General features: G+C 47.7%; 1 protein-coding gene across 1 annotated transcript in view; it reads left to right on the top strand.

Moving 5' to 3' along the window:
* The first annotated feature begins 5,871 nt into the window (after window positions 1-5,871).
* Flvcr2 (FLVCR heme transporter 2) overlaps window positions 5,872-24,818 on the top strand; it is a 56,109-nt gene continuing 37,162 nt past the window's right edge. The window contains exon 1 of the mRNA XM_041658491.1: window positions 5,872-6,899. Coding sequence (XP_041514425.1) covers window positions 6,108-6,899 — 792 coding nt within the window. The 5' untranslated portion in view covers window positions 5,872-6,107. The remainder of the gene's footprint in view (window positions 6,900-24,818) is intronic.

The following is a 24,818-nucleotide window of genomic DNA, read 5'->3' as shown; positions in this document are numbered from 1 at the left end:
TTGTTTAAATGGTGGGAGGCTAACATTTTTCACTTCAGTTTTCGTGCTTTTGGTGTCAAGCTGCTCTTAACTATTGGGGGCAGACTTCGCTCTTATCATCCTGGGCGGTGGGGGAAGGAAAGCAGGAGTTCACAGTGGCAGAGGTTCCTTATTCCCTGGGGATTGGGCTCCACCCCCAAACCAGAGTCCTTGGTCGGAAAGAAATCCCTAAAACGTGTAGGCCCATTTCCTTCAAGGTGTGCCTGCAGATTCCTGTAAAGAATACACAAGCAGAAAGAATGTGTAAGGTCAGGCATGGTGGTGTAGGCTCTAATCTTAGCCCTCGGGAGGCAGAAGCAGGCAGATCTGAGTTCGAGGCCAGCCTGGTCTACAGAGCGAGTTCCAGGACAGCCAGGGCTAAACCCTGTCTAGGAAAGGAAAGGAAAGGAAAGGAAAGGAAAGGGGAAAGGGGAAAGGGGAAAGGGAAAGGGAAAGGGAAAGGAAAGGAAAGAAGACATATAGGATGCTAGTCAAAACATGTCTTTATGGTGGAAGAATAAAGAGCATCTCTATTTAACATCTACCTAATTTTTATAGCGCTGTCTGCCCCCTGGTGGAAGTCAACCAGAAATACACACTACTCTACTGACTGCCTGATTAGCATTTTTTTTTAACCACTAAAAACAATTTATGTACATTATCAGAACTGTTAGCAACACAGGATTCCAAAAGTTGGGAGTGGTGTGGTTTTTGTTTTTGTTTTGAGACAGGGTCTCTCTGTGTAAACTCTGGTTGTCCTGGAACTCACTACATAGACCAGGCTGATCTCAAACTCTTAGAGATCTGCCTGCCTTTGCCACCCAAGTGCTGGGATTAAAGGTGTGCGCCACTATACCTGACTGAATCGGGAATTACTATGCTCATTCAACAGGTGTATAATTAAGTCCCTCCACCAAGGTCCCAAAGTACCGTACTTTTCATCTAATTTTGCATCAATGCAGAGCTCACAACAAGGCCAACCCACTCCACAACACAAACAAGCTCAAATCTTGCTTGATTCTCAGGTCTCCGTTAGACCCTGGGATTGAGTCTAGACTGCAGCTCTGCTCTTGAGTGCAGGGGAGGAGTCTCATGGAACAGGATCCTGCCTTACAGCTGTTTATTCCGATGCTGACTGACGCGGAATATGAACAAGTCTCTTTCTCCTCTCCTCTCCTCTCCTCTCCTCTCCTCTCCTCTCCTCTTCTCTCCTCTACCCTCCCCTCCCCTCCCCTCCCCTCTCCTCTCCTCTCCTCTCCTCTCCTCTTCTGTACCCTCCCCTCTCCTCTCCTCTCCTCTCCCCTCTTCTTCCTCCTCTCTCTCTCTCTCTCTCTCTCTCTCTCTCTCTCTCTCTCTCTCTCTCACACACACACACACACACACACACACACGGTCCTGTTGGGAGCAGTGAGACCCCAGATCCTGAATTTCTTGTAATCCCCTGATTTGAGTGCCTACAGCTGCTCTGAGCATGAGACCTTCAGGAGTTCCTGATGGCAGGAGAGTGGTTTCTGGTGGATTTGGCTGGGGCGTGGCTATCTCTATAATCTGCCCCTGAACACAATAAAGGGGGCATTCTTGGGGAATTAAAGGATGACCCCTGTCGCTGTCTCTCTGTCTGTGTGTGTTTGTGTATTTTAACATCCAGCCCCTTGTCCGAAGCTCGTGAACTGGGTAATAGCGCACCGAGCACAGACACGGGGGGCACCGTGCGCGGTACGGTCCCAGTTTCCTTTATCTGTCAAATGGAGAATATACTGTAAGGGTCGGCAATGTGGTTCAGTTGATACAGTACTAGCTTAGTGCACACAGGGCCTGGGGTTTGATCCCCAGCATTGATAACCCAGATGTGATGGCCACACTTTCGATCCCAGCACTTGGGAGGTGAAAGGCAAAAGGCATAAAGAGTTTGAGGACCGTGTGGGCTGCATAAGACCCTGTCTCAAAAACAAATGTAGTCCAAGAATTTGAGAAGGGGCCACAATCACCTAAGAAAGGGTTCAGAAGGCTTTTAAGAAGGCAAACGTTCTGTACTCCCTGGAGAAGGAGGAGACCGTTGGAGGAACTGTAAGGGCTTGGGATTGTAAACGAGTGCAGAAACTCTTCAGTGGGGTATGAGTTCTCTCTACAAATATCCTACAATATAATGAAAGCCTCCATAATTTTTACCAAAAAAAAATGTGTGCTTCCAGGAGCATTCTGTCCCCCAAAACAGAACTAGCAAACCTGGTTTGCTCTGCCGGGAACCAGCAGGAAGTCTTCCCTGGGGGCACTCAAATTTAGCTACGTGTTAGGTTAGTCCTAAAGCAGATCCCAGATATCCCTAAATGGCTGATTTGCGGGTCAGCCTGGACATCTAGAATGTTAAGGTTCTCCCACCTATAAAAGGCCTCCAGACTATAGCACAACCAACTCCATGGTGGAAGTACTACTTAGGCCATAAAATTCAACATGTAGACAAGACCACCTGCCAAAAATGAAAACAAAGACCTAATTCATCAAAGTCCAGAGTTCTAGGAAAGTCCCTAAATGTACTAATGTTGAAATAGGAGCAGCGGGGCTGCGTCCCTGGCACCCGGCCGCCCGCACGGCTAGCTTTACCTTATGCCCCGAAATAATTACACGGAAACTGTATTCTTTTAAACACTGCTTGGCCCTTTAGCTCTAGTCCTTACTGGCTAATTCTGATATCCCGATCAACCCATCTCTAATAATCTATGGGCACCGGTCTTACCGGGAAGATTCTAGCCTACGTCCATCCTGGGTTGGAGTTTCAGCGCCTGCGTCTGCCTGGGAGCGGGGCATGGGGCATGGAGTCTCTCTGCTCCAGAGAGCAGAGCTGTCGAGTCTCTGAGCTCACTTCCTCTTCCTCCCAGCATTTTGTTCTGTTTACTCCACCCACCTATGTTCTAAGCTATGAGCCAAGCAGTTTGTTTATTACTTAACCAATGAAATCAACAGATTGATATAGGACACTCCCACATCATACTAACCTTGCTTCTGTGGTTCAGCATCTGTCTAACTGTTCTTGCTAACTGAGGTGTGTCAAGGTGTGTCATCCCAGAAAATGGTTTTTGTGTTTAAAACCTCACCCTGAGAAAGACTCAGTGCTACACTGGGGTCCTGAACACCCGAGTGTAGCCTCCAGCTGACAAATAGACTTTCTATTGGCTTAAACCCATATTCAAGCTGTCTTTTCTGGTGAATACTCCACAACACCACACATTCCCATTGATTCTTTTTGTTTGTTTGTTTTCGAGACAGGGTTTCTCTGTGTAGCCCTGGCTGTCCTGGGACTCACTTTATAGACCAGGCTGACCTCGAACTCAGAGATCTGCCTGCCTCTGCTTCCCAAGTGCTGGGATTAGAGATGTGCACCACCACCGCCTGGCCCGTTGGTTCTATTTTTTTTTTTTTTTTTTTTTTTTGCTTTTTCGAGACAGGGTTTCTCTGTGGTTTTGGAGCCTGTCCTGGAACTAGCTCTTGTAGACCAGGCTGGTCTCAAACTCACAGAGATCCGCCTGCCTCTGCCTCCCAAGTGCTGGGATTAAAGGCGTGCGCCACCACCGCCAGGCCGTTGGTTCTATTTTTAAAAGCTTATTATTATTATTATTATTTACATTTTTGTGTGTGTGCTCACATGTGTGCTGGTCCCTGAGGCTGAAGAAGGTATGGGATCCCTTGGAGCTAGAGTTACAGATGGTTTTGAACCATTCAATGTGGGTGCTGGGGACTGAACCCGGGTCCTCTGGGAAAGCAGCAAGCCCTCTTAAACCCTGAACTATACCTCTTCACCACCACCCATTCTTTCATAAGACTTATTTATCAGCCGGGCGATGGTGGCGCACACCTTTAATCCCAGCAGCACTCGGGAGGCAGAGGCAGGCGGATCTGTGTGAGTTCGAGGCCAGCCTGGTCTACAAGAGCTATTTCCAGGACAGGCTCCAAAGCCACAGAGAAACCCTGTCTCGAAAAAAAAAAAAAAAGACTTATTTATCTATATATTTTATGTCCATGAGTGCTCTGTCTTCATGCATGCCAGAAGAGGGCACCAGATTCCATTACAGATGGTTGTGAGCCACCATGTGGGTGCTAAGAATTGAACTCAGGTCCTTTGGAAGAACAACCAGAGCTTTTAAGCACTGAGCCATCTCTCCAACCACCCTCCCAACACCCGTTCTTGATTCTAATATGCAACTCATGTTGTGAACACTACCCCAGAACTTTGAAAAGAGGACATGGGGGGGAACAAGGAAACAGTACTGCCCAGTGGCCCTCAAGACCCAATGTGCAAACATATTGATCACCTGGAGATTTTGTTCAAATGCAGCTTCTGATAGGGGGTGAGCCTGGGAATCTGGGATCTTCCTTTTTAACAAGCTCCCAGGGATCAGGCATGGTGGCATACACCTGTCATCCCAGCATTTGTGGGGCGAGAGGACCTGGAGTTCAAGACCACCCTGGGCTACATTGAGCAACTCTGTGTCAAACAAACCAACCGTTTCCCCGGAGTTGCCCAGACTGCTCAGTTGTATGGCAGCTTCAAAGATGAGAAGTATGGCCCTTCAGGCCAGCTGGGAACTTAAGAAATTGACTCAGTCTAAGAGGCTCTGTCTTCTTGTCTATAAAATGGGGTCAGGAAGACCGAGGGCTTAGCTCAGTGGTTTCAAAGCCTGGTGTGCATGCCCATATACCATATACATACACAAATACAGATGCATACACAGGGCGAGCAATAGTAACTACATCACAGAATTCCCGGGATGCTCACACATGAAGTAATATGTTAAGTAAGCATGTTTACTCCAGCACAACAAATGCTGGCGTTTGGCCAGGATACCCAACATTCGTGGAATGAATTATCAGTCAGGGATTGTTCTAAGGGCCATCCACATTTTGTAGAAGAAACCGGGGCTCAGAGATGGGATGCAGTGACCCGTAGTTCCACACCTAAGTCGTTATCCGAACGTTTGGTTTCTTCACTATCATGCAAGACAGCATGCCTTCCCTGCAGGCCTTACTTCAAAGCTGCGAAGGGGTGATTCTCAGGGGATCGGCAGGTGGCAGGCGAGCACAACAAGGCTGCCAGAACCGCTGAACACCATGCCCAGAGCCAGCTCAGCCAACTGCACATCCGACAGCTTCTACTCTAGGCTGTGCTGGGCTCCCGGGGTTCCGTTCCCTCGTAGCAGGCCTCGGGGACCCGTCAGAGACTAAACAGCCCTCAAGTTTTTGTCCATCAAGACAAGACCTCGTCCGAGAGAAAGGCCGCGAGAAAATCAAGCTCTCCGCAGCCCTCCTTTGACCAGAGACGCCAACTGTCACCCCGAGCTCTCAGCCCCGGGCGTGGAGCCCAGGAAAGAGGAAGAAAGTCCAGGATCTGTCTCGGATTCCCCTTCCTCCCCCCGAGAGCTTTGGGGACCCCGGGCCTCGGTGCACGCACTCTGGCCCGGAGAAGACTCTGACCTCGGAAGGACAGGCAGGATCGTCCACCAGAGTGGCAGGAGGAAACAAATGAATTTAGGGGCTGTGTAGGGGGTGGGGGCTAACCGGGCGGTTTCCATGGCGCCCGGGACGTGGTGGAGGAATGCACCCCAAGCTATGGCGAAACAAGCGCGGTGCCCTGCGAGACCTACTCAAGAAGGCACCGGAGCCTGGGTGGGAGGGGTCGCGGGGCGTGGGGAGCCGGGCAGGCCGGGGGCGGGGCGGTCACGTGCGCCCGAGTGGGCGAGGCCCCAGCCTGCCCGGGAGCGAACCGAGCCCGCCCAGCAGCAGCAGTCGAGCGAGCAAACTTTTTCCAGGACGATCTACACTTCATCTGAGAACTCCAGGCTGGAGCAGCCTGGAGCGTGTGGCGAAGAGTCTGCGGCCGACTTGGTGACAACAGTTTGCGAGGGAAGGAACAAGCGAGAGGAGTTTGGAAGTGAGCGCTGGAAGCCCATTCGCTGCCTCTAAACAGCTGAGGTCTCGGTTTCTCCGCGAACAGAGGTTCGCTGCTACAAGTGTCCCCTTAACTCTAGCGGGCAGGCAAAAGACTGTAAGACAGTAGGAGTCGGCTCGTGTCCGGGGCTCAGGAGCACACTGTGGTCATGGTGAATGAAAGTCCCAAGCAGGAGGAGAGCAATGACAACCCTGCGCCAGAGTCCTCATTCCAGACGGACACCAGCAACTCCACCCATCCCAGCGTCTCCATCCATCCCAGCGTCTCGGGCCATCCCAGTGTCTCCATCCATCCTAGTGTCTCGGGCCATCCCAGTGTCTCCATCCATCCCAGCGTCTCAGGCCATCCCAGCGTCTCCATCCATCCTAGTGTCTCGGGCCATCCCAGCGTCTCCATCGACCCCAGTGTCTCTGTCCGCCCCAGCAGTTCAGCACCCCCTAGTACTTTGGCTCAACCCAGCGGCGTGACCCATCACAGTAGCTCATGTCGGGAAGGCAGCGTGATCAAGGTGAGCAAGCGCCGTTGGGCCGTGGTCCTGGTGTTCAGTTGCTACTCCTTGTGCAACGCCTTCCAGTGGATTCAGTACGGTTCCATCAATAACATCTTCATGACCTTCTATGGCGTCAGCGCCTTTGCCATCGACTGGCTGTCCATGTGCTACATGCTGGTTTACATCCCTCTGCTCCTGCCCGTGGCCTGGATGCTGGAGAAGTTTGGTCTTCGCGCCATCGCTATCACTGGCTCAGCCCTCAACTGCCTGGGGGCCTGGGTGAAGCTAGGCAGCCTGGAGCCTCACCTCTTTCCAGTCACAGTGGTGGGTCAGGTCATTTGCTCGGTGGCACAGGTCTTCATCCTGGGCATGCCTTCACGCATTGCTTCGGTCTGGTTCGGGGCTGATGAAGTGTCAACCGCTTGCTCCGTGGCTGTGTTTGGCAATCAGGTGAGTAGGGGAGTATGTGTGTGTGTGTGTGGCTATGCCAAAAAGAAAGCATCTCACCATGATGGGGCTGAGTATGTTAGAGGGTACCTGACTTGACTCTCCATGTGGGAGGCTGCAGTTTTCTAGTTCACAGCCTTTATGACTCTGGGTGTCTTTGTGGTTGGGTGTGACTGTCAGTAACATTGTAAGGTCAACGGGGGGTGTCACAAACAAGGGACTTTTTCTTCCATCCATTGATGGTGTTTCTCCATCAACCTCTGTCAGTCTTTAGCTTTCTCTGACAACCCTCCTTGACCCCTGGCTGTTTAGCTGTCTTTGGAATTTGGCAGATGTTTTTAGCTGGACCTAGAATGCAGGATTCCTTCTATGTACAACTGCGGGCTGGGCTGTTCTTACATCCTTCACACTGAACCCAGGACATAGAGAACAATGTTTGGTCTTAGACTCCCTCTGTGGGATTTAGAGCCAAGTCCAGCAGAGCAGAGTAGAAATCTCACTGTGAACTTCCAAGAAGTCTCTGGTCTAAGCACCTAATATCTTAATCTCCCCCTCTTTCCTGCTTTAGGCCAGGAATCCCCATTTCTTTGGACCTTAGTGTGGTTCTGGTCCAGAAACTTGGGCATGCTGTGAATTGGATTGTGACTCTATTTGAAGCAAAGTAAAAGTTTATGGGGTGCTTCTTTAATGGGAGCCCCAATCCATAGGCTCTCACTTCTTCCCAAGCATTTGCTGTCCAAGCAGCTGCTAGGCCACTAGTTACCCTTGGCTCTCATCAGCCTATTTTGTCTTATCAGCTCATTTAGAAAGTAACTTCTGACTTAGTGAGATCGCCTAGAAGTTATGAGCACTTCCTTCTCTTGCAGAGGATCAGAGTTAGATTCCTAGCACCCATGTTGGGTGGCTCACAACTAATTCTAACCCCAGCCAAGGAGGATCTGATGTGTCTGCCTTCCTAAGGGCACCAGTACTGACATGTACATACCCATAGACACAATAATAATAAATCTTTAAAATAGACTTTAACAAAGATAGACATTGAACTGTGTGTAGTGGTGCTTGAACAGGGTGTAGTACTTGGTAGATGGAGACAGGAAGGTCAGGCATTCAAGGTCATCTGAGACTAAACAGTGAGTTCAGGACCGCTGTCTAAAAATCTATAAAGAAAAGCTGTGTAGTGGTGGTGCACGCCTTTAATCCCAGCACTCAGGAGGTAGAGGCAGACAGATCTCTGTGAGTTCAAGCCAACCTGGTCTACAAAGCAAGTTCTAGGACTGCCAGGGCTACACAGAGAAACCATCTCAAAAATCAACCAAACAAACAAGCATATATAATATTTGTCAATCCTCAAAATAATAAACTTGACTGTGGGTTTTAATGTTTCTAGCCAGAAGGTAGATTTGTCCATTATTGGAAGCTATGACTGGGGTGTGAAGAATTTATCTTCCAAAAGTCCTCATTCTATGAGCAGAATAGGGTTCATACAAGGTGGTGTAGTCCAGCCTTACCATTTAGGAGGCACTAAAAGAATTCCTCTCTGTTTATCTGGGGCCATCAAAATTGGGTTTCTAACACTTTTGTTGTTATTAATCCTAAGGCCCAAAGTAGCCCCCTGACCCACACTTCTGAAGGATGTAATACTAGACACATCGTTAAAATTTAAGAGGAATAGTTTATTCATTTCTAACTCTCACTCTTGACAAGGTCAAGAAATGCTAAGAATTTTACACTTAAAAAATACCGAGGGGCTGGTGAAATGGTTCAGTGGGTAGGGCATCTACTGCCAAACCTACCAACAAACCAGACAAACTGAGTTGAATCTTCCAGACCCACACAGTGGAGTGGAGAGAACTGACTCCTGCATCTGTCCTCTGACCTCTGCATGCTTGCTGTGGCATGCACCTGCTCCTCCTACACTCCCAGAGAGATGATAGATAGATAGATAGATAGATAGATAGATAGATAGATGATAGACAGACAGGCAGATGATAGACAGACAGATGTCAGATAGATTGATAGACAGACAGATGGCAGATAGATAGATAGATAGATAAGATAGATAGATAGATAGATAGATAGACAGATACATATATTTTAAAAATTTAAAATCTACGCCGGTGGAGTAGGTTTGACTTGGGGAAATAGCTGTTTCTTTTGAATATTTAGGTTGACCCTCTGTGCTAAATTCAGCAGTTCAGGCAGCATTATGAAAAGCGGGAAGAGATGGGTTTGCTTGTTTCTCTGTTCTATAGCCTTTTCCCAGGCAAAGCTTGGCTGCATAGGAAGAAATGCTTACAGAGTGCCCATGCTTTACATCTTAGCAAAGACTCCACGGAGCTGGCTTCCATCCTGCAGACTTAATTCCTCATGGCTTGCAAACTTCACTTTGGCCTTGCCCATGTAAATCATCCGACACCCAACATCCTTTTCAACCCAGGGTGGGGGAGTGGGACCAGAGGAAGAGAGTCTCCAAAGAATACTGATATTTGTGAATTGCAGAATATTGAAATGGTAATATATATGCCATAGCAATCTATCCACATATGCAAAGAGGTTTAGGCAAGGGAGAGGTTTTAAATTACATTTTGTTTTGTATGTAAAGGTGTGTGCATGCGCCACAATGCATAAATAGAGGTCAATTTGCAATAATTCTCTTTCTACCATGTAGGTCCCGAGGATCGAACCCAGATCCTAAGGCTTGTTGGCAGGTGCCTTTATCCACCAGCCTGTTGCCCCTAGGGGGAGTTTTAAAAGACTCAAATAAAGAGGATTGTATTAGACATTTTGAAATAATAGTCTCTGGATACAATGATTAATAGCAGTGGTGTGGTCTGAGGCTGAACAGACAGACTCTGGGGAGATATCCTTCTAGAAGTGCTTTTTGTGTGATGTCACACTGGTACCAGGATGTAGCTCAGTAGAAGAGTGCATGCCTAGCGTGTGCAAGAGCCTGGGTTTGATCCCCGGCACCGCAAAAGTGCAAAGGTCAGGGTCTAACAGAAGCTGTTGTGCTGTTGTGATCACAACAAGACAAAAACATTTCCATTCAGAACCCCCCACCCTTTTTTTTGAGACAGACTCTCAGCTGTGGAGCACTGGTTGGTCTGGACCTGGCTGTGTAGACTAGGTTGGCTTTGAACTCAGAGATCCTCCTACCTCTGCCTCCCAAGTGCTGGGATTAAAGCTCCCGCACATCTTTTAACCTAGCAGATCTGGACATAGTCAGGAAAGTGGGCTAGAGTCTGTAAGAAAGAAACTGGTGGGGTCAGGGAAGACAGGGAACTCAAGACAGGAACTTGAAGCTCTTGTCTTTTCAAGGCGGACTCAGATCAGCTGCTCTCTGGTAGTAAAAGCTGGGTAGTTTTTGGGCAACACTCAGCATCATTTCAGGTGAAAACCATCTGCACTGGGGTTTGGGGTAGCATAGACACATTGTTACTGTACAAGACATAGAAGGTGGGACAAAGGGCTAACTGAAGTGGCTATGTAACATACTGCCAGGTTCTCTCAGCATCCCTTAGTCCTTACCTGTTACAGGGTATAGCTAGTATACCCCTCCCCTGAACCCTTCAAGCCCAGGGGCTGGGTTACCCCACCCCCCACCCCGTGGCTTTTCCCTATGTAATTCAGCCATTTGGACCACTCTGGGGTCTTTTACCTTTTTTCACCCTTTAACCTCCTGGTCTCTTGGTCTCATGGTTCTCCCTTTCTCCTCCCACTTCCTCCCCTGGCCCAGCTCAGGGCAGTCACCGACTCTCCCAGATGTCTCGGCCTCTGGCTATTCTTTTCCTCACAGCTGCAATAAACCTCTTCTTCCACCATACCTACAAGCAGTCATTTCCTTCTTTTTGTATTTCTTTCTTTCTTTTTTTTTTTTCATTCAAAAGGAAACTCTGTAGCAGAGCCCGAGAATGGGGTAGCCCAGGATGAGCTAGACGTTGGGAGACAGGAGAGATCTTCAAAGTCAGCTTCAGCCCATGGTGAGGGGGTCTGGCCTACAGCACAGAGAAGGAAAGGGAACAGTAAAATCACTTCACTTTTAGAGGCAGGGACAACGCCAGACTTTCACAGTTCGAATCCCGCGGAAGTGCTAGTGGCTATATAAAATAACCCTGGATCGTGGGACTGTAGAGTTAGAGCATGTGCAAGCCTCATATGGAACTAAATTTTCTGGTCGCCATGTTAAAAATGTAAACGCGAAAGAGACCGTTAGTGTTAGGGCTAGATTCTATTTAGCTCACCACATACCCAGTGCTATTTAAACGTGCTGTCAATCAAACACAAATACTAGTGTGATATTTTACATCTTGCCCCCACCCCTGTGGTGCTGGGGAGCCAACCTGAGGCTTCATTGGTCTAGGCAAGTGCCCTACCATCGAGTGACAGGTTTGGTCTTTACATCCTGCTCATTGCCAAGGCTTTGAAAATTTACAGACTTCCCTGTCTCCCCATGTTCTGAGTAGGCCTTGCTCCACAGCCAGGTGGACATGCGGGTGAACAATGGTGAAGACATTTTGTGGCAGATAAAGATGGACTCTCAGGTCAGGCCGTGGTGGCGCACGCCTTTAATCCCAGCACTCAGGAGACAGAGGCAGGTGGATCTCCATGAGTTCGAGGCCAGCCTGATCTACAAGGGTGAATTCTAGGACAACTAGGACTGTTACACAGAGAAACCCTGTCTCAAAAAAACAAAACAAAACAAAAAACCAAAAACAAGGGGGCTGGAGAGATGGCTCAGCGGTTAAGAGCATTGCCTGCTCTTCCAAAGGTCCTGAGTTCAATTCCCAGCAACCACATGGTGGCTCACAACCATCTGAAATGAGGTCTGGTGCCCTCTTCTGGCCTTCAGGCATACACGCAGAAAGAATACTGTATATATAATAAATAAATAAATAAATATTAAAAAAAAACCAAAAACAAAAAAGAAAAGAAAAACAAAGATGGACTCTCGGAAGTGACTCCAGCCCCGAGGAGGCTGGGCTTGCTTAACTGGCCGAGCTTGTGCTCTCACCAGAGAAGCTAAAGGAGGCTAAGGGTGACTCAGGAGCCAGAGTTCTAAGGTGAGGTCTGACTGCCTAACGCTGTAGGTCAGGAGATCCTGACTTATCTCTATCGCTGAGCTCTTATCTGTCTTGGATCTCCTGAGCTCAGAGGCCGTTCAAAGTCTGAGATGCAGGACCCTTGATTATCATAATGGCCATTGCGGTGGCCCTGCCATGAGCTCCCATACCTGGCTGCTTTCTGGCCTCCAGCAATGCCATAGAAGACCAGAGAGGGGGGCCTGGTGGTGACTAAGAGGCTCAGGACTGCTCTTTCTGATGGGGCCAGCCCTGTTAGACCAGTGACAGAGGCTAGCCTACAATAGTGGAATGGGGTGTGGCCCCACCCAACAGGAAGGCCAATTATTGCTACAAAAATTATAACCTGATGTCCATAGATCTATCTTCCCACTTTCTTTTATGAAGAGCAACTATAAGTACAGGTGTTCATATGAAAATTTCTCGGGCCAGGTGTGGGAGTTGAAACCGGGTCTTGTCATGTAACCCTGGCTAGACCTGAACTGCAGTAATCCTCCTGCCGTTGGAATTACAAGAATATGTTGCCACATCTGGCTTGAAATATGTTTTTTTTTTAAGTCATGACGGGCTTAATGTCATAAAGGGCTAGTAAGTTGTCAATTCAGTGGAATTAACTGCATTCGCTGATATCACCCGTCAGCCTCAACACAGCTCACTGTCAAACAGTAATTCTTGCCGCCCCTTCCCTCCAGCCGCTGGGAACCCCCGTTCTACTTGGCACTCTTTGTGTTTGAATCTGCCTGTCCTGGGTGCTAACGGAAATGGAATCATAGTCACGGTTTTCACTGTCTGCCTTATGAAATTGGTTTTGTTTTGATTTTCTTTTTAAATCTTACCTGCATGGTTGTTTTGTCTGCATGTATGACTGAGCCTACACACGCATTCCTGGAGTCTGAGGAGGCCAGAAAGGGATATCAGAGCCCCTGGAACCAGAGTTAGAGCCAGTTGTGAACTGTCATGTGGGTATCAGAGTTGAACCCAGGACCCCTGGAAGAGCAACCAGGGCTCTTAACCTCTGGGCCATCTCTCCAGCTCCTGAAATTAGTTTTTAAAGGTCAGTATCTAATTCAAATATTCTATTTTTTGTGGGGGGTTTTTTTGGTGTTATTTATTTGTTTTATTCATTTATTTATTTTGTCTGTTGAGCTTTTTGTTTGTTTGGATGGTTGATTGTTTGATTTTTCGAGACAGGGTTTCTTGGTGTAGTCCTGGCTGTCCTTGAACTTGCTCAGTATGCCAGGCTGGCTGTGTACTCTGTCTCTGCCTCCTGAGTGCTGGGATTAAAGGTGTGCACAGTGGGTTTTGGTTTTAAGACATATCTTGGTGTACAGCTGGACTGGTCTCAAACTTGAGATTTATTTTCCTCAGCTTCTGAGAACCAGGATTGTAGGAATGTTCCATCAGGTTTACTGTCCTCTCTCCACTCTGTGTGTTTACGTGTGTGTGAGTGTTGAATTTTCTATTTTAAAACTATGGGTTAAGGAAAATTGCTAGTCTTAGACTCTGGGAGATGGTGGCATAGAATTGAGTTTCAGTTCTACCGTCTTCTGCTCTCAAGGCCAAGTGGTCCAGCCTTCCACAAACACAGCCATGGGGCTGGGTTTCATTCAGATGCCTGCTGGAGGCGTCCTTGACCAACTCTCTGGGAGAGCTCAGAGATGTAGAAGTATCATTCTGTAGTTTTCTGTATACAGGTTTCTCTGTTTTCAGCTGACTCCCATACGAGGCTGGCATTTAGGGGCTTGAGTTTGAAGGACACAGGAGGGAGTCCACAGGAGGGAGTTGCCTGTATGCAGCCATTCTCGCCAAGTCTGATTTACTATGTATTTCTTGTATGCTGTGTCTGGTGTCCAGTCAGAAGGAAGGGGAGCTTGGGCCCCTTACTTGTCAGATTGAGGAGACAGATTAGGCTTCTGAGCAGGACTCATAATTCTAATCCCCTGAGATCCAGACGTCAACAAGGGCCAGGGGCAGCTCTGATAGAATGGGAAGCGCATCCATTGCTGGTGCGGCTAACCCTGGCTCTCTAATGTTCTCCAGAATCCTGGAGGAGGTAAAGGCGGGCCCCATTGGCCGCCACCTTGGCTTTAGTCCATTGCAGACCCTGAACCGCTGCCGCCTGTCTGGTTACTTCCCAGCCTTGGCTCTGCTCTCATCAGTTTGGTTCCGTAACCATTTCCTTGGAGTGATGCTATTTGTAGTGGAAAGTGACGTTAGCAGGATGGTTCTAGGTCCCTGCTTCCCTGCAGAGACATTAAATAAACAACTAGGAACTGGCCAAAATAACTTCTTTATACAACCTTCGCAAATAAGTCTGAGCTCTACAGCAGCTAAACAAAACCAAGAAAAAGCAGCCAGTGTTCAAGAGGTTGGAAAGGTTTGACTTTGCCTTCCTCTTCTGGATCCTTCCCAGAACGGTTCCAGCCTCCTCTAGTTTTGCTAGCAAACTGCACACTAAATCAGCAGCATTTTATGCTGTTTTGATGCAAACGCAACAGCATTTGATACATAACAAAGAGCAATCCAGCAAGAAACCAAAGAAAACAATTTCATTAATAACAGTGAAAAACAGTCAGGCGATGGTGGCGCACGCCTTTAAAATCCTAGCATTCAGAAGGCAGAGAGGCAGGTAGATCTCTGAGTTTGAGACTAACCTGGTCTACAGAGTGAGTTCTAGGACAACCAGATATACACAGAGAAACCTTGTCTTGAAAAACAGACAAACAAACAAACAAAAATGTAATAATAATAGTGTAAAAACAACAATCACACTTAGGAATAAGCTTAGGAAGTGAAAAATTTGTACACAGAGAACTATAAAGTGTTGCTAAAATAAAGAAGATATATAAACGGGAAGTCCTTCTGCTTTGCCAGTTGACAGATTTCATAACGTTAAGATGGCTACTGCTCAAGGAGGTTGGCAAAGGCAGTGCAGTCTCTCTCCAGCTCCAACTGATGTCTTGCAAAAATCAAAGAATCATCCTAAAGTTCATAGGGAAGCTCAAAGGGTCCAAAGTAACTTGAGAAATGACAGGACAAGAACAGTGTCTGAGTTTCAAAACTACTGCACAGCTGTGGCAACGGAGACAGAATGGCTTTGACAGAAAGACACACACACACACACACACACACACACACACATATTTGGAGAGAATTTATACACACACACAGAACATTGAAATTCTAGAGAGAATTCCGAAGTAAACCCTTATGTATATGATCAAAAGTTGTTTTTATTATTTTTTTTAAGTATGTGCACTACCTATATGCAGGTACCTGCCAAGGCCAGAAGAGGGTGTTGGATTTCCTGGAACTTCAGTTATGGGCAGTTAATGTGCCGGCCTTGTGAGTGCTGGGAACAAAACTCATGCTCTCGGCAAGAGCACCAAGAGCTCTTAACTGCTGAGCCATCTCTCCATTCCTATTTTTATTTAACATTTAGTGTGTGTGTGTGTGTGTGTACAAAGTGCAGGACATACCCACGTGGAGGTCAGAGGATAGCTTTTAGAAGTCATTTCTCTCCTTCCACCACGTGAGTTCCAGTGATTGAATTTAGGCTTCTCAGTCTCATGGGCAAGGGACCTTATCTGCTGCGCTATCTCATCAGGTCTTTTAGTGAGGAAGGTTATGTTTTCAGCAATGACGGTAGGATGTGCACAGGCGCATGAGAAAGTGAAGTTGGACAATTGGTTGTTCTGTTTGTCTGTTAATCGTTTGTGACCCTCTCAATTATATAACAAAGTCTGTGCAGTTGACTTCTGAACTGTTTTTATCACAGTGTTTTTTATTGCTTTTTTCAATAAAGTCCCCAGTATTTTCCACTGCCAAAAAATAAAAAAAGAAAAAAAAAAAAGAAAGTGAAGTTGGACCCTTATATCAACATAAAACCTAATTCAGAGTGGGCCAAATGCGGGCTCTGAAAACATACAGTGCTTTTAAGACAACAGAGGAAAGAAATAACATATTGAATTCGGCAATGGTTTCTTAAATACGAAACCCAGAACAGGTACTTAAAGAAAAAGATAAGCTGGGTTATACCAAAATTCAAAATGTTTGTGAATCAAAGGCTTTTTTCAGCAGAGTAGAAAGGTAGCCCCCAGAATGGAAGAAGGTATTTATACATTATTATCTGTGACCCAGACACACCCCTTTCTTTTACATGCAGTCTGCCAATCACTGCAAAGAAATTTTCAGACAGAGGAGCCCCAAGTTTCAAATGCACTCCTCACGGACTTAGCTAATGAGGGTTTCTGTTGTAAGCAGGATGGTCTGAGTTGAGAAGAACTGAAGGAGAGAATGGAAAAAAAATCTGTGATCTGTGCACTTGTAAACAAATTTAAAGTCTTCATAGAACGAACATTAGGAAAACGGCCTTGTTAGTGTGCTCTACGGAGTTTAAATGCTCAAAAGGTCACTCCTGGGCATTTGCACAATTCCAAGTGAGGGGTCAAGGGTTTCAACTGGCTTGTATTACCAAGTTCCTGAAGAGCAACACAAGTGGCGGGAGCTATGGCAAAGCTACCAGGAGTCTGCGACTCAGCTGGGCAACTTTTCACACCGGTCATCCAAACAGGCAACGCTCGGAATGCAAAGCTGTGTGTTGGGACTCACCAACGGCAAACTGGACTTGTCAGACTCTGCACGAGCCCAGTCTCACAAGGCTACCCCACGATACACTGGTGTACTGAATGACTCCTGGGACTACCCGTACTTCTGACCAACCAGATCACCAGCTGGAGGTTCCCAAAGATTTCATTTGCTACACCAGCTCACGGGCTGGGGAGAATGCCTGACTTTAAAACTTACTGGCTGCTAAAGGATGCCATTCCGGAAATGTCAGAGACGTGCTGGGTGGGGCACGGGAAGAGGGAGGATGCGGAGTTATTCCTGGTCCATACAGGCCAAACTCCCAGCCCTCTGTGTGTTCCCAGCCTGGAAACGCCCTGTGATCCAACATTCTAGACTCTAGAGTTCTGTCTCTAGACTCTAGAGTCTTTATCCAGTCTAGTTTTGAGGGCTCCTCCCTGGAGTATGGGGAAGGTGGAACAGGTAGCTCCCGTTTCCCAGTAACTGCTGTTCTCAATCAAGCTACTTAGACACACACACACACACACACACACACACTGTCTAGGGGGCCTTAACCTGTGACCTCATGAGCATAAACTCAGGTCTTTGGGGGTATGGACTCTGTCTTAGAGTTTCAATCGCTGTGAAGAGATACCATGACCACGGCAACTCTTCTAAAGGAAAACATTTAACTGAGGTAGCAGTTTATATCAGAGGTTTAGTCCATTATCACCATGGTGGGGAACATGGCGGTATCCAAGCAGACATGCTGCTGGCTACATCTTGATCAGAAGGCAACAAGAAACAAGCAAAACTTAAGCAAAAAGACCTCAGAGCCCGCCCCCACAGTGACACACTTCCTCCAACAAGGCCATCCCTACTCCAGCAAAGCCACAGGTCCTCATGGTGGCACTCCCTATGAGTTTGTGGGGGCAATCACATCCAAACCACCACAGACTCAAGAATAACAAAAAGATGTTTCTGTCATTCATGTCATTCCAGAGAGTTTTGGAGCTCTGAACCAGGAACTTGGACAAAGACCAAATAATCTAAGTAAAGTTTGTGTTATGCTACGGTACATAGACTCACCAAACAAACAAAAAACAGCTAGAGCGTTAGAATGGGTTTGCTAAGATGATAGGGGAAGGGGCAACGGGAAGCATTCACTGGTGCTATTTCACTGTGAGAAGATGAGTTGCATCATGACGATTGCACAATAAAACCAGCACTTTAACATAATGGGACTGGTCCACCTGCTCAAAATACTTAAAAATACCTTTCCCCCCTTGATGTTGGAGATGGAATTCAGGGCCTCCTGCATCTGCTACTGAGCTAAACCCTCACCTGAAATATTAAAAATTTAAACTACCACCACCAGGGGAAAAACATTCCACACCTACTCTTTTTCAACTGAAAACCTCCCTGGGTAAATTGGGGGTTTGTCTTGTTTGTTTTGTTTCGAGACAGGTCTTCTCTGTGTAGTGCTGGCTGTCCTGGAACTAGCTTCACAGACCAGGCTGGCCTCTAACATACAGAGATCCATCTGCCTCTCTCTGCCTCTAGAGTGCTGGGCTTAAAGGTGTGTACCACTATGTGGGCTCTTTATGTAGGCTCTTACTACTGAAATAATTTAGAGATGGACTCAGAAGCTAATAACAATGTTATTAGTTTGAAAGATTTTTGATTTTGTTTTTTTTTTTTTTTTAAAAAAGGACAAGCAAAGTGCAATTCTTATCAGCTCCTGGGAACAGGGAGGTGAAGAGGAAGAGAGAAGAGAGAGAAACCATCATGTCTTTGCAATGGAGGCTGACAAGCAGTAGGGTCAGGGCAGAGTGTCCGAGAATGAGAAGACTTGGAGCACCAGTGAAAGCATGCACAGGCACCGGGTGGTATCTGAAAGAAAGAGACAGAAAAGAAGGAAAAGGGAAAATTAGGCTTCTCCGAGTTAGGACTCGAAAGCTGGCAAATGGCCTGGCAGGCATGATGGTGACCGGTGGCCTAGAGGCTTCACTGAGGCGGGCTGCCGCCAACACGATCTCATTAAAGGGAGAATTAATCTCCCCTCACCTTAGCATGTTTTCAGATAAACGGGACAGGTGGGTGGCTGAGTAACTCCTGGTCACAGGCTGGACAGGACACAGTAGTATGTAATTTAGAATGTCAGGCGAAATTACCTGGCGGAAAACGCAACAAACCTGCTTAGGAGTTTATTGGGTGGGGGAGGGGAGATGTACAGGCCTAGTGAGGTTGGTGTGCAAAGAGAGAGGGCTGGAGAGGGCGCGTCCAGCCTTTAAAAGCTGCCTAGTGCATGCACACAGGGGAATGACGGGTTACGTCATACACAGATGACAGAGCACACACATGCGCGCAAGGGCTCATGTAGCCGCGTTATACATAGGTGATGCAACCATGCCGCACATGGGTCACGCCTGAGGCCTTTTCCACACATGCGTGGTCCAGGAACCTGGAAGTGTCAGCCATGTTGTGGCTGAATCATAACATCAGGTCTCTACCCGATAGAGGCACACTTCGGATGCCAAGCTTTTTGTTTTGTTTTGCTTTTTGAGACAGGCTCTGTGTATGTAGCCCTAGCCATCCTGGAATTCACAGAGATCTGTCTGCCTCTGCCTCCTGAGTACTGGGATTAAAGGCCTGCACCACCACCTCCAGGCTCAGATTCCAGGTTTTTGACCTTCTTTTACCTTTGCCTCAATGGGTGTCTGCTAAGCTCCTCTACCTCCCTTTTTATTTAAATTGAGAAGGGAGTCTTCCCAGAAGAGGGGAGGTAGGGGCTTTAGCCTCCGTGCTACAGGCTACTCTAACAACCCTGCCCTGAGGACCTTAGTCCCTGACCTTCACACTTCTGGCCTTTATTCCTGTGAACTGTCTTCCAGCAGGCTTTCCTGACCCTACCCTCTTGTCGCCAAGTGGGAAGCTTGCTGAAGGGCCCAGATCTGATTGACAGGGCTTTGGGCTTGACAGTTGCCTTCTATTGGTGACTTAACAGGATTCTACTTCCTGGAAGAAATCAAGATGATGAATTGGTGAGCCTTGGAGGATTCAGGTCACTGGAGGTGTCCATGCGAACAGAAGGGAACAAGAAACGGCTTATTCTGATTCAGATATGAGTGAGCATGGCCCACGGTCACAGATTCAGGTCACCCTGAACAACTTGTTCCACTGTGGAGACTTTACATGAGCTTTTGTAGCCACAGAACAGGACAGTCATAAATCAATGTATTTACCAAACTCACTAATGGGGACATCAGGTAGGCTGGTTACAGCAAAACAGGACACTTGAGATGTAATCTGCTAACATGCTTAGCTTAGGGGTTGATAGAAAGGAATGATGTGCTAAGCTAAGGCCTTCCAAAGGATCTACTCTAAGTCGGAAGGGTGTTTGTCCGGGTACACAGAGTGGTGATAAATGGCCATTAGGGGACTGTCTTTAGATAGTACAGGAGAATTTTGTCTGGCCAGGGGCTCAAGGGGGTGGTATTGGGACCTCAGTAGCCTTAGCCAAACACTATTGACCTGTTCTTGAACAAAAGCCATCAGTCTCTTGATGAGGCAGGGGCCGAGAGAAAGTAATAGGAGCAGGATCATTAGGGGCCTGCTAGAGCTGAAAGTGGTTAACCAAGGAGACTGGCTGAATGAGTTTTCACAGCATCCAGCTTTTGTGCGCGTGTGTGGCGTGCTTTCTGTTCTCTATCATTAATCCATTTTCTTAACAAAGCTATTGAACCTCTAATTACCCCAGAGCTATGACATAGAAACAATATCCTTCCCCAAAGGCCGCACACAGGCCTCCTTGTTGCATGCAGAGGAGGGCCAAACCTCTGATTCTGTAAGGCAACCTCAGCCAGGGAATCTAAAGAGATCTCCAGCTTGAGTATAGACTATTCTATGTTTTTGAGATCCAAATTAATGGCCAACTGTAAGGTCTGGTAGTTTTTATCCTGGCGGATTAAGGCTGAGGTGCCCAACCCTGTTGCTCCAGCTATGTCGAGTCCCATCAGGGAAGAGAACAAGACAGCTGTTGCCCCATAGCCTGTTTTGCCCAGGCAGGAACAGGGGATAAGGTCGGTTCCATTTGGGCCTCTGTATAGCATTTTATGTTGGGGAACAATTGGACCATCACACAAAAACCTTTTCCTGTGTTTAGGACTGTCCCATGGATGCAGGGAATGAGCCCCCGAAGTGCAAGCCCACCATCCAGCAGATACCGAATAGAGGGCGTTATTTTGTGTTGTGGTGGTCTGGTTACATAGACCTGGTGGGGCTTGCCTTCCAGGGGGCACCATACAGGTCCCCATACCTGTCCCCTGCTGTAGTGAAATTTTTCCTTGTTTTCCCCAAGGGCAGGATTTTGGGGAGACTGAGGTGTAACCACCAGCTATTAAAATACCAACATAGAAAGGGGATTGTGCATTTAGACACAGCCAGCATTCTTTAGAAGCATTTATCACCTGGAAGGTTTTAGAAACCAAGTCCCATAAAGGGTGTCGGCTATATGAAGAATCTTGGTCCTGAGGGGTGGTTCCCAAGTAGATTACTGGTTTTCAGCCCCCTCCTGGGGTCCTGGTGACTAGAGCCTCCCATCACTTTTCACCAGGACACCCCTAGACAAATGTCAGCCAATCAGGGGTTCTGAACCTTGGAAATTCCTCACCCCCACCTTTGCTACTATAAAAACCCAAGCCTAACTGAGCTCAGGGCTCTCCGATCACTCCAATACACTGGACACACGGGAAGTCCGAGTTTCAAACTTGTGCAGAATAAAGGCTCTTTGCTTTTACATACGGGACTCGGTCTTCTTGTTGGTTTTGGCAGGGGAACTTTGAGGATCTGGGCATAACAAAGGGAAGCTTAAAAATGAAGTTGAGAATCCCTGGACTGGGTAACTTACTCATCTTACATTCCTTTGTGGGTGAAACTGTAAGGAGGCTCGTGAGGTCCATTGCTGCTTTGAGCATCCTAGTCTGAGGTGTCGCTGTAACACAGGACGGCGCAGTTAGTCCTGTAGATGTATCTGGTTGGATCTGTTGTGTCGAAGTTTGATTCTCAGCCAGCAGGAAATGCAGACTAGATCCCAGTGTGTGTGGGTGTGTGCACACGTGTGTTCTTCTTTGTCCTCCCAGTCTGTCTGCTCTCCTGCCACACACGTCAGCACACAATCCCCTTGAGTTTCAGGAGCTGCATTAGATCAATAGCACTGAGGACCCTAGGGGAAGGAGCATCGAGAATAGCAAGGTGGGGGTTGTGGGATGGGCTGCCCTTTTGCATTTTGAGCCCATCTTGGACATCCTTGATTTCTGTGTGAAACGTTTGGGCTGGTGTGGCTGGGTCTTCTCTAGGTAGCCAGCCCATTGTACATGAAGCTGTTTGTGTGCCCATCTTTTCTGCAAATTGTAGGGCATGAGCAGCTGTGAGACAGCCATGTTTACCAGGTTCATTTCTATGGAGATGTTTGTTTGAGGATAATGGCTGCCCATTGAGCAACCCAGACCTCCTTGGACCTTTGTCCTGGGCCTGTTTACAGAGCCCGATTGAGTGCTCTGGGGAAACTGTTTGTTCTGCAGGGACTGGAGGAGCGAGCACTTGCCTTTCCTGTCTAGGACATCTGGGGAAACCAGGAGTTGAGAATCACCTCGCTGTTTCCTTCCTTGGGGCTATAGAGATCAAGTCTCTCTAAAGGTGGCTCATGAACCTCTAAGATCAGAACTACCTCAGGCTTTGTTAGAAACAGATTCCTAGGTCAAAGAGGAGACCCAAGGAATTGGCTGTCTGGGGCAGAAGCTGGAACTCTGTGGTTTTGGTCCTCTCCAAGAGAGAGAGATAACACAGACTTTGTTTATAAGCCAGAGAAGTTGGACCCCACTCTGTTGGCAACTGAGTTTGAGGCACGCAGGACACCTGTCCTCTCTGGGTATCAGTTTCATTATCTGGAGCAGGAATGCTGGACTCAGAGTTGTCATGAATGAGGCAATGTTTGTGGAAACTCCTGGAACCAAATGCATCCTTGGTAAACATTGCCCTGTCTCCATCCATCTCTGGCCCTAACTCTGGCTCCACAACTTCCTTCTACTGTCTGGCTTGAATTGCTCACAAAAAAAAAAAATAAATAAAAAAATCTCAGCTGCTTTCCCAGAAACCCTTGCAGATAGTTCCTTCTCTCTGGTGTCAGAAGTTGGGAAGCAGAGAGCAGAAGATACCAAGGGAAGCTGCCCCCTTTATTCCCCCTCACACACACATACTTTACATGTGGGGTGTGTAAGAGGGTGGGGTCAGTGTGTCACACTTTTAGACAGAGCTCCGCCTCGTAGTCGCCGGAGCTCTGGGACTGGGGTCTGAAGAAGCTGTGCCTGGCTGATGCTGGAGGGACTAAGGACACTGGTAGGGTAGGAAGGATGTTGGCCCTCAATGCATGGTCTCTCTGCCAACCACTGGTGCTCTGCCACCCAAGGGTGCTGCTTCTTGTTCTGCTTCTCAGTGCAGAAAGAAAAACTTCGGAGCATGTTTGAGACAACTGTTTAACAACAAGGCCTGAGGAGGAATGAGGCTGGTGTGTGTGTGTGTGTGTGTGTGTGTGTGTGTGTGTGTGTACGGGCGTCCTTACTAGTCTTCCTCAACATTTATGTGTAGCAGAAACCCACCCCCACCTTGAGAAAATCCCTAATATCATTTTTTCAATTTCTAAAGCCTTTGAAGTGGGCCTTGGAAGAACCATAGACTGTCAAGCCCCTCGGCCTCCATGTAGGTGGAGCTGGGATGGGGTGGGGACTGGGAAGACTTAGGGCTCTGTGGTTCTCTAGAACGTCCTCTCCTCCAGCCAGCCACCACATCTTACAGTCCTTTGTTTCTGTGTCTGCTCCGTCCTGCCCCAGCCCCAGGAGACATCCTGCCTGCCTGCCACGTGACACTGGGGCAGGCCTCTTAGCACCTTGCTTTCTTTCCTGTGGCATAAGGAGGGCTTTCCTCCTTACTGATGTTTGCTTCTTTGAAGGTTTGTGTGTGTGTGTGTGTGGGGGGCATATTATGTCTCAGGGTCTGGAAGACTCTGGGGACTTCTGGAGACATTCACATTGTCTCCTCTCCCAAAAGCATTCTCTGATTGACTTCATGGAGAGATTGTTGATAGGAGGTCCACCATCAGTGTTATCTGCATATGATGACCTAGACATCCTGAAGATTGGCATAGCGTGTTCTGCACTTGGGATTATTGGGAATCCACCCTTCTCCTACTGCCACCTCCATGTCTTCCTGGGATCTGCTGCTTCTTGGTGTCTCACTAAAGTCAGGCAGGGCCGGGCGGTGGTGGCGCATGCCTTTAATCCCAGCACTCGGGAGGCAGAGGCAGGCGGATCTCTGTGAGTTTGAGACCAGCCTGGTCTACAAGAGCTAGTGCCAGGACAGGCTCCAAAGCTACAGAGAAACTCTGTCTCGAAAAACTAAAAAAAAAAAAAATAAAAAAAAAAATAAAGTCAGGCAGGTTCCTTGGGAAGGGCACAGGCCCAGAGAAGGAATCTTAGAGGTCTAGATGTCTAACATAACCTGATTGACCCTGTGACTTCAGCACACGTTGTTTAAATTCCACTATGAAATGGAAGCGGGAACTTCCTGGGGCTCTGCTGCCCCATCTGGATATTAAGCCACCTGCTGTGGATTTCACGGGGTTATCTGAGGCCCAGATAGTATTCAGGATGTGCAGATGTCTTAAAAATAATGAAATACTCTGCTGATGTTGACTTTGGGTGCTCTTTCTTGAACCCAAACAAACAAACAAAGTTAAAGGCTCCAAGTTTGCCCTTTGACAGGAAAGAAAAGAGGTTGTCTGTTTTGCAAAGAGAAACCTTGGACTAGGGGCTACCTCCTCCATTTGGCAGGCTCGGCATTCTAGTCTGTGGGGTTAGCTTGTCCCAAGTAAATTCTGATCATTTTAGTTGTAGGAACCTCTGGGAACTTCTGGGTTCCAGAGAGGAAGCTGCCTTTGATCCTTGATTCCTGGGCATCTTGAAGTCCTTCAGAGCCTCCTGGTGCCTTTGGATGCTAGGAAGGTCACAGATGGCTGCAGAGAGCTGCCTGTCAGAGAGTGACAAGAGAAGAATGTGTCTAGTATGGCTCTTCTGTCCTCTGTGAGAGATCTCAGGCTCAACTCAGCACTGACTTAGCTTCCTACCCTCAGAACATGGAGCTTGTTAGGTTAGAGGCCAGTTCCTCCTGGGAATGAATGGGGCTGGGTGGGGCTTGGCAACCATAGTGAAGTCAGAGCTGTTTG

Source organism: Microtus oregoni, unplaced genomic scaffold (genome assembly GCF_018167655.1).
Source record: "Microtus oregoni isolate MIOR12 unplaced genomic scaffold, Mior012 000009F_ref0000495, whole genome shotgun sequence".
NCBI lineage: Eukaryota > Metazoa > Chordata > Mammalia > Rodentia > Cricetidae > Microtus > Microtus oregoni.
Note: the sequence above shows the minus strand (reverse complement) of the source record. Positions and strands in the feature narration are given on the sequence as shown.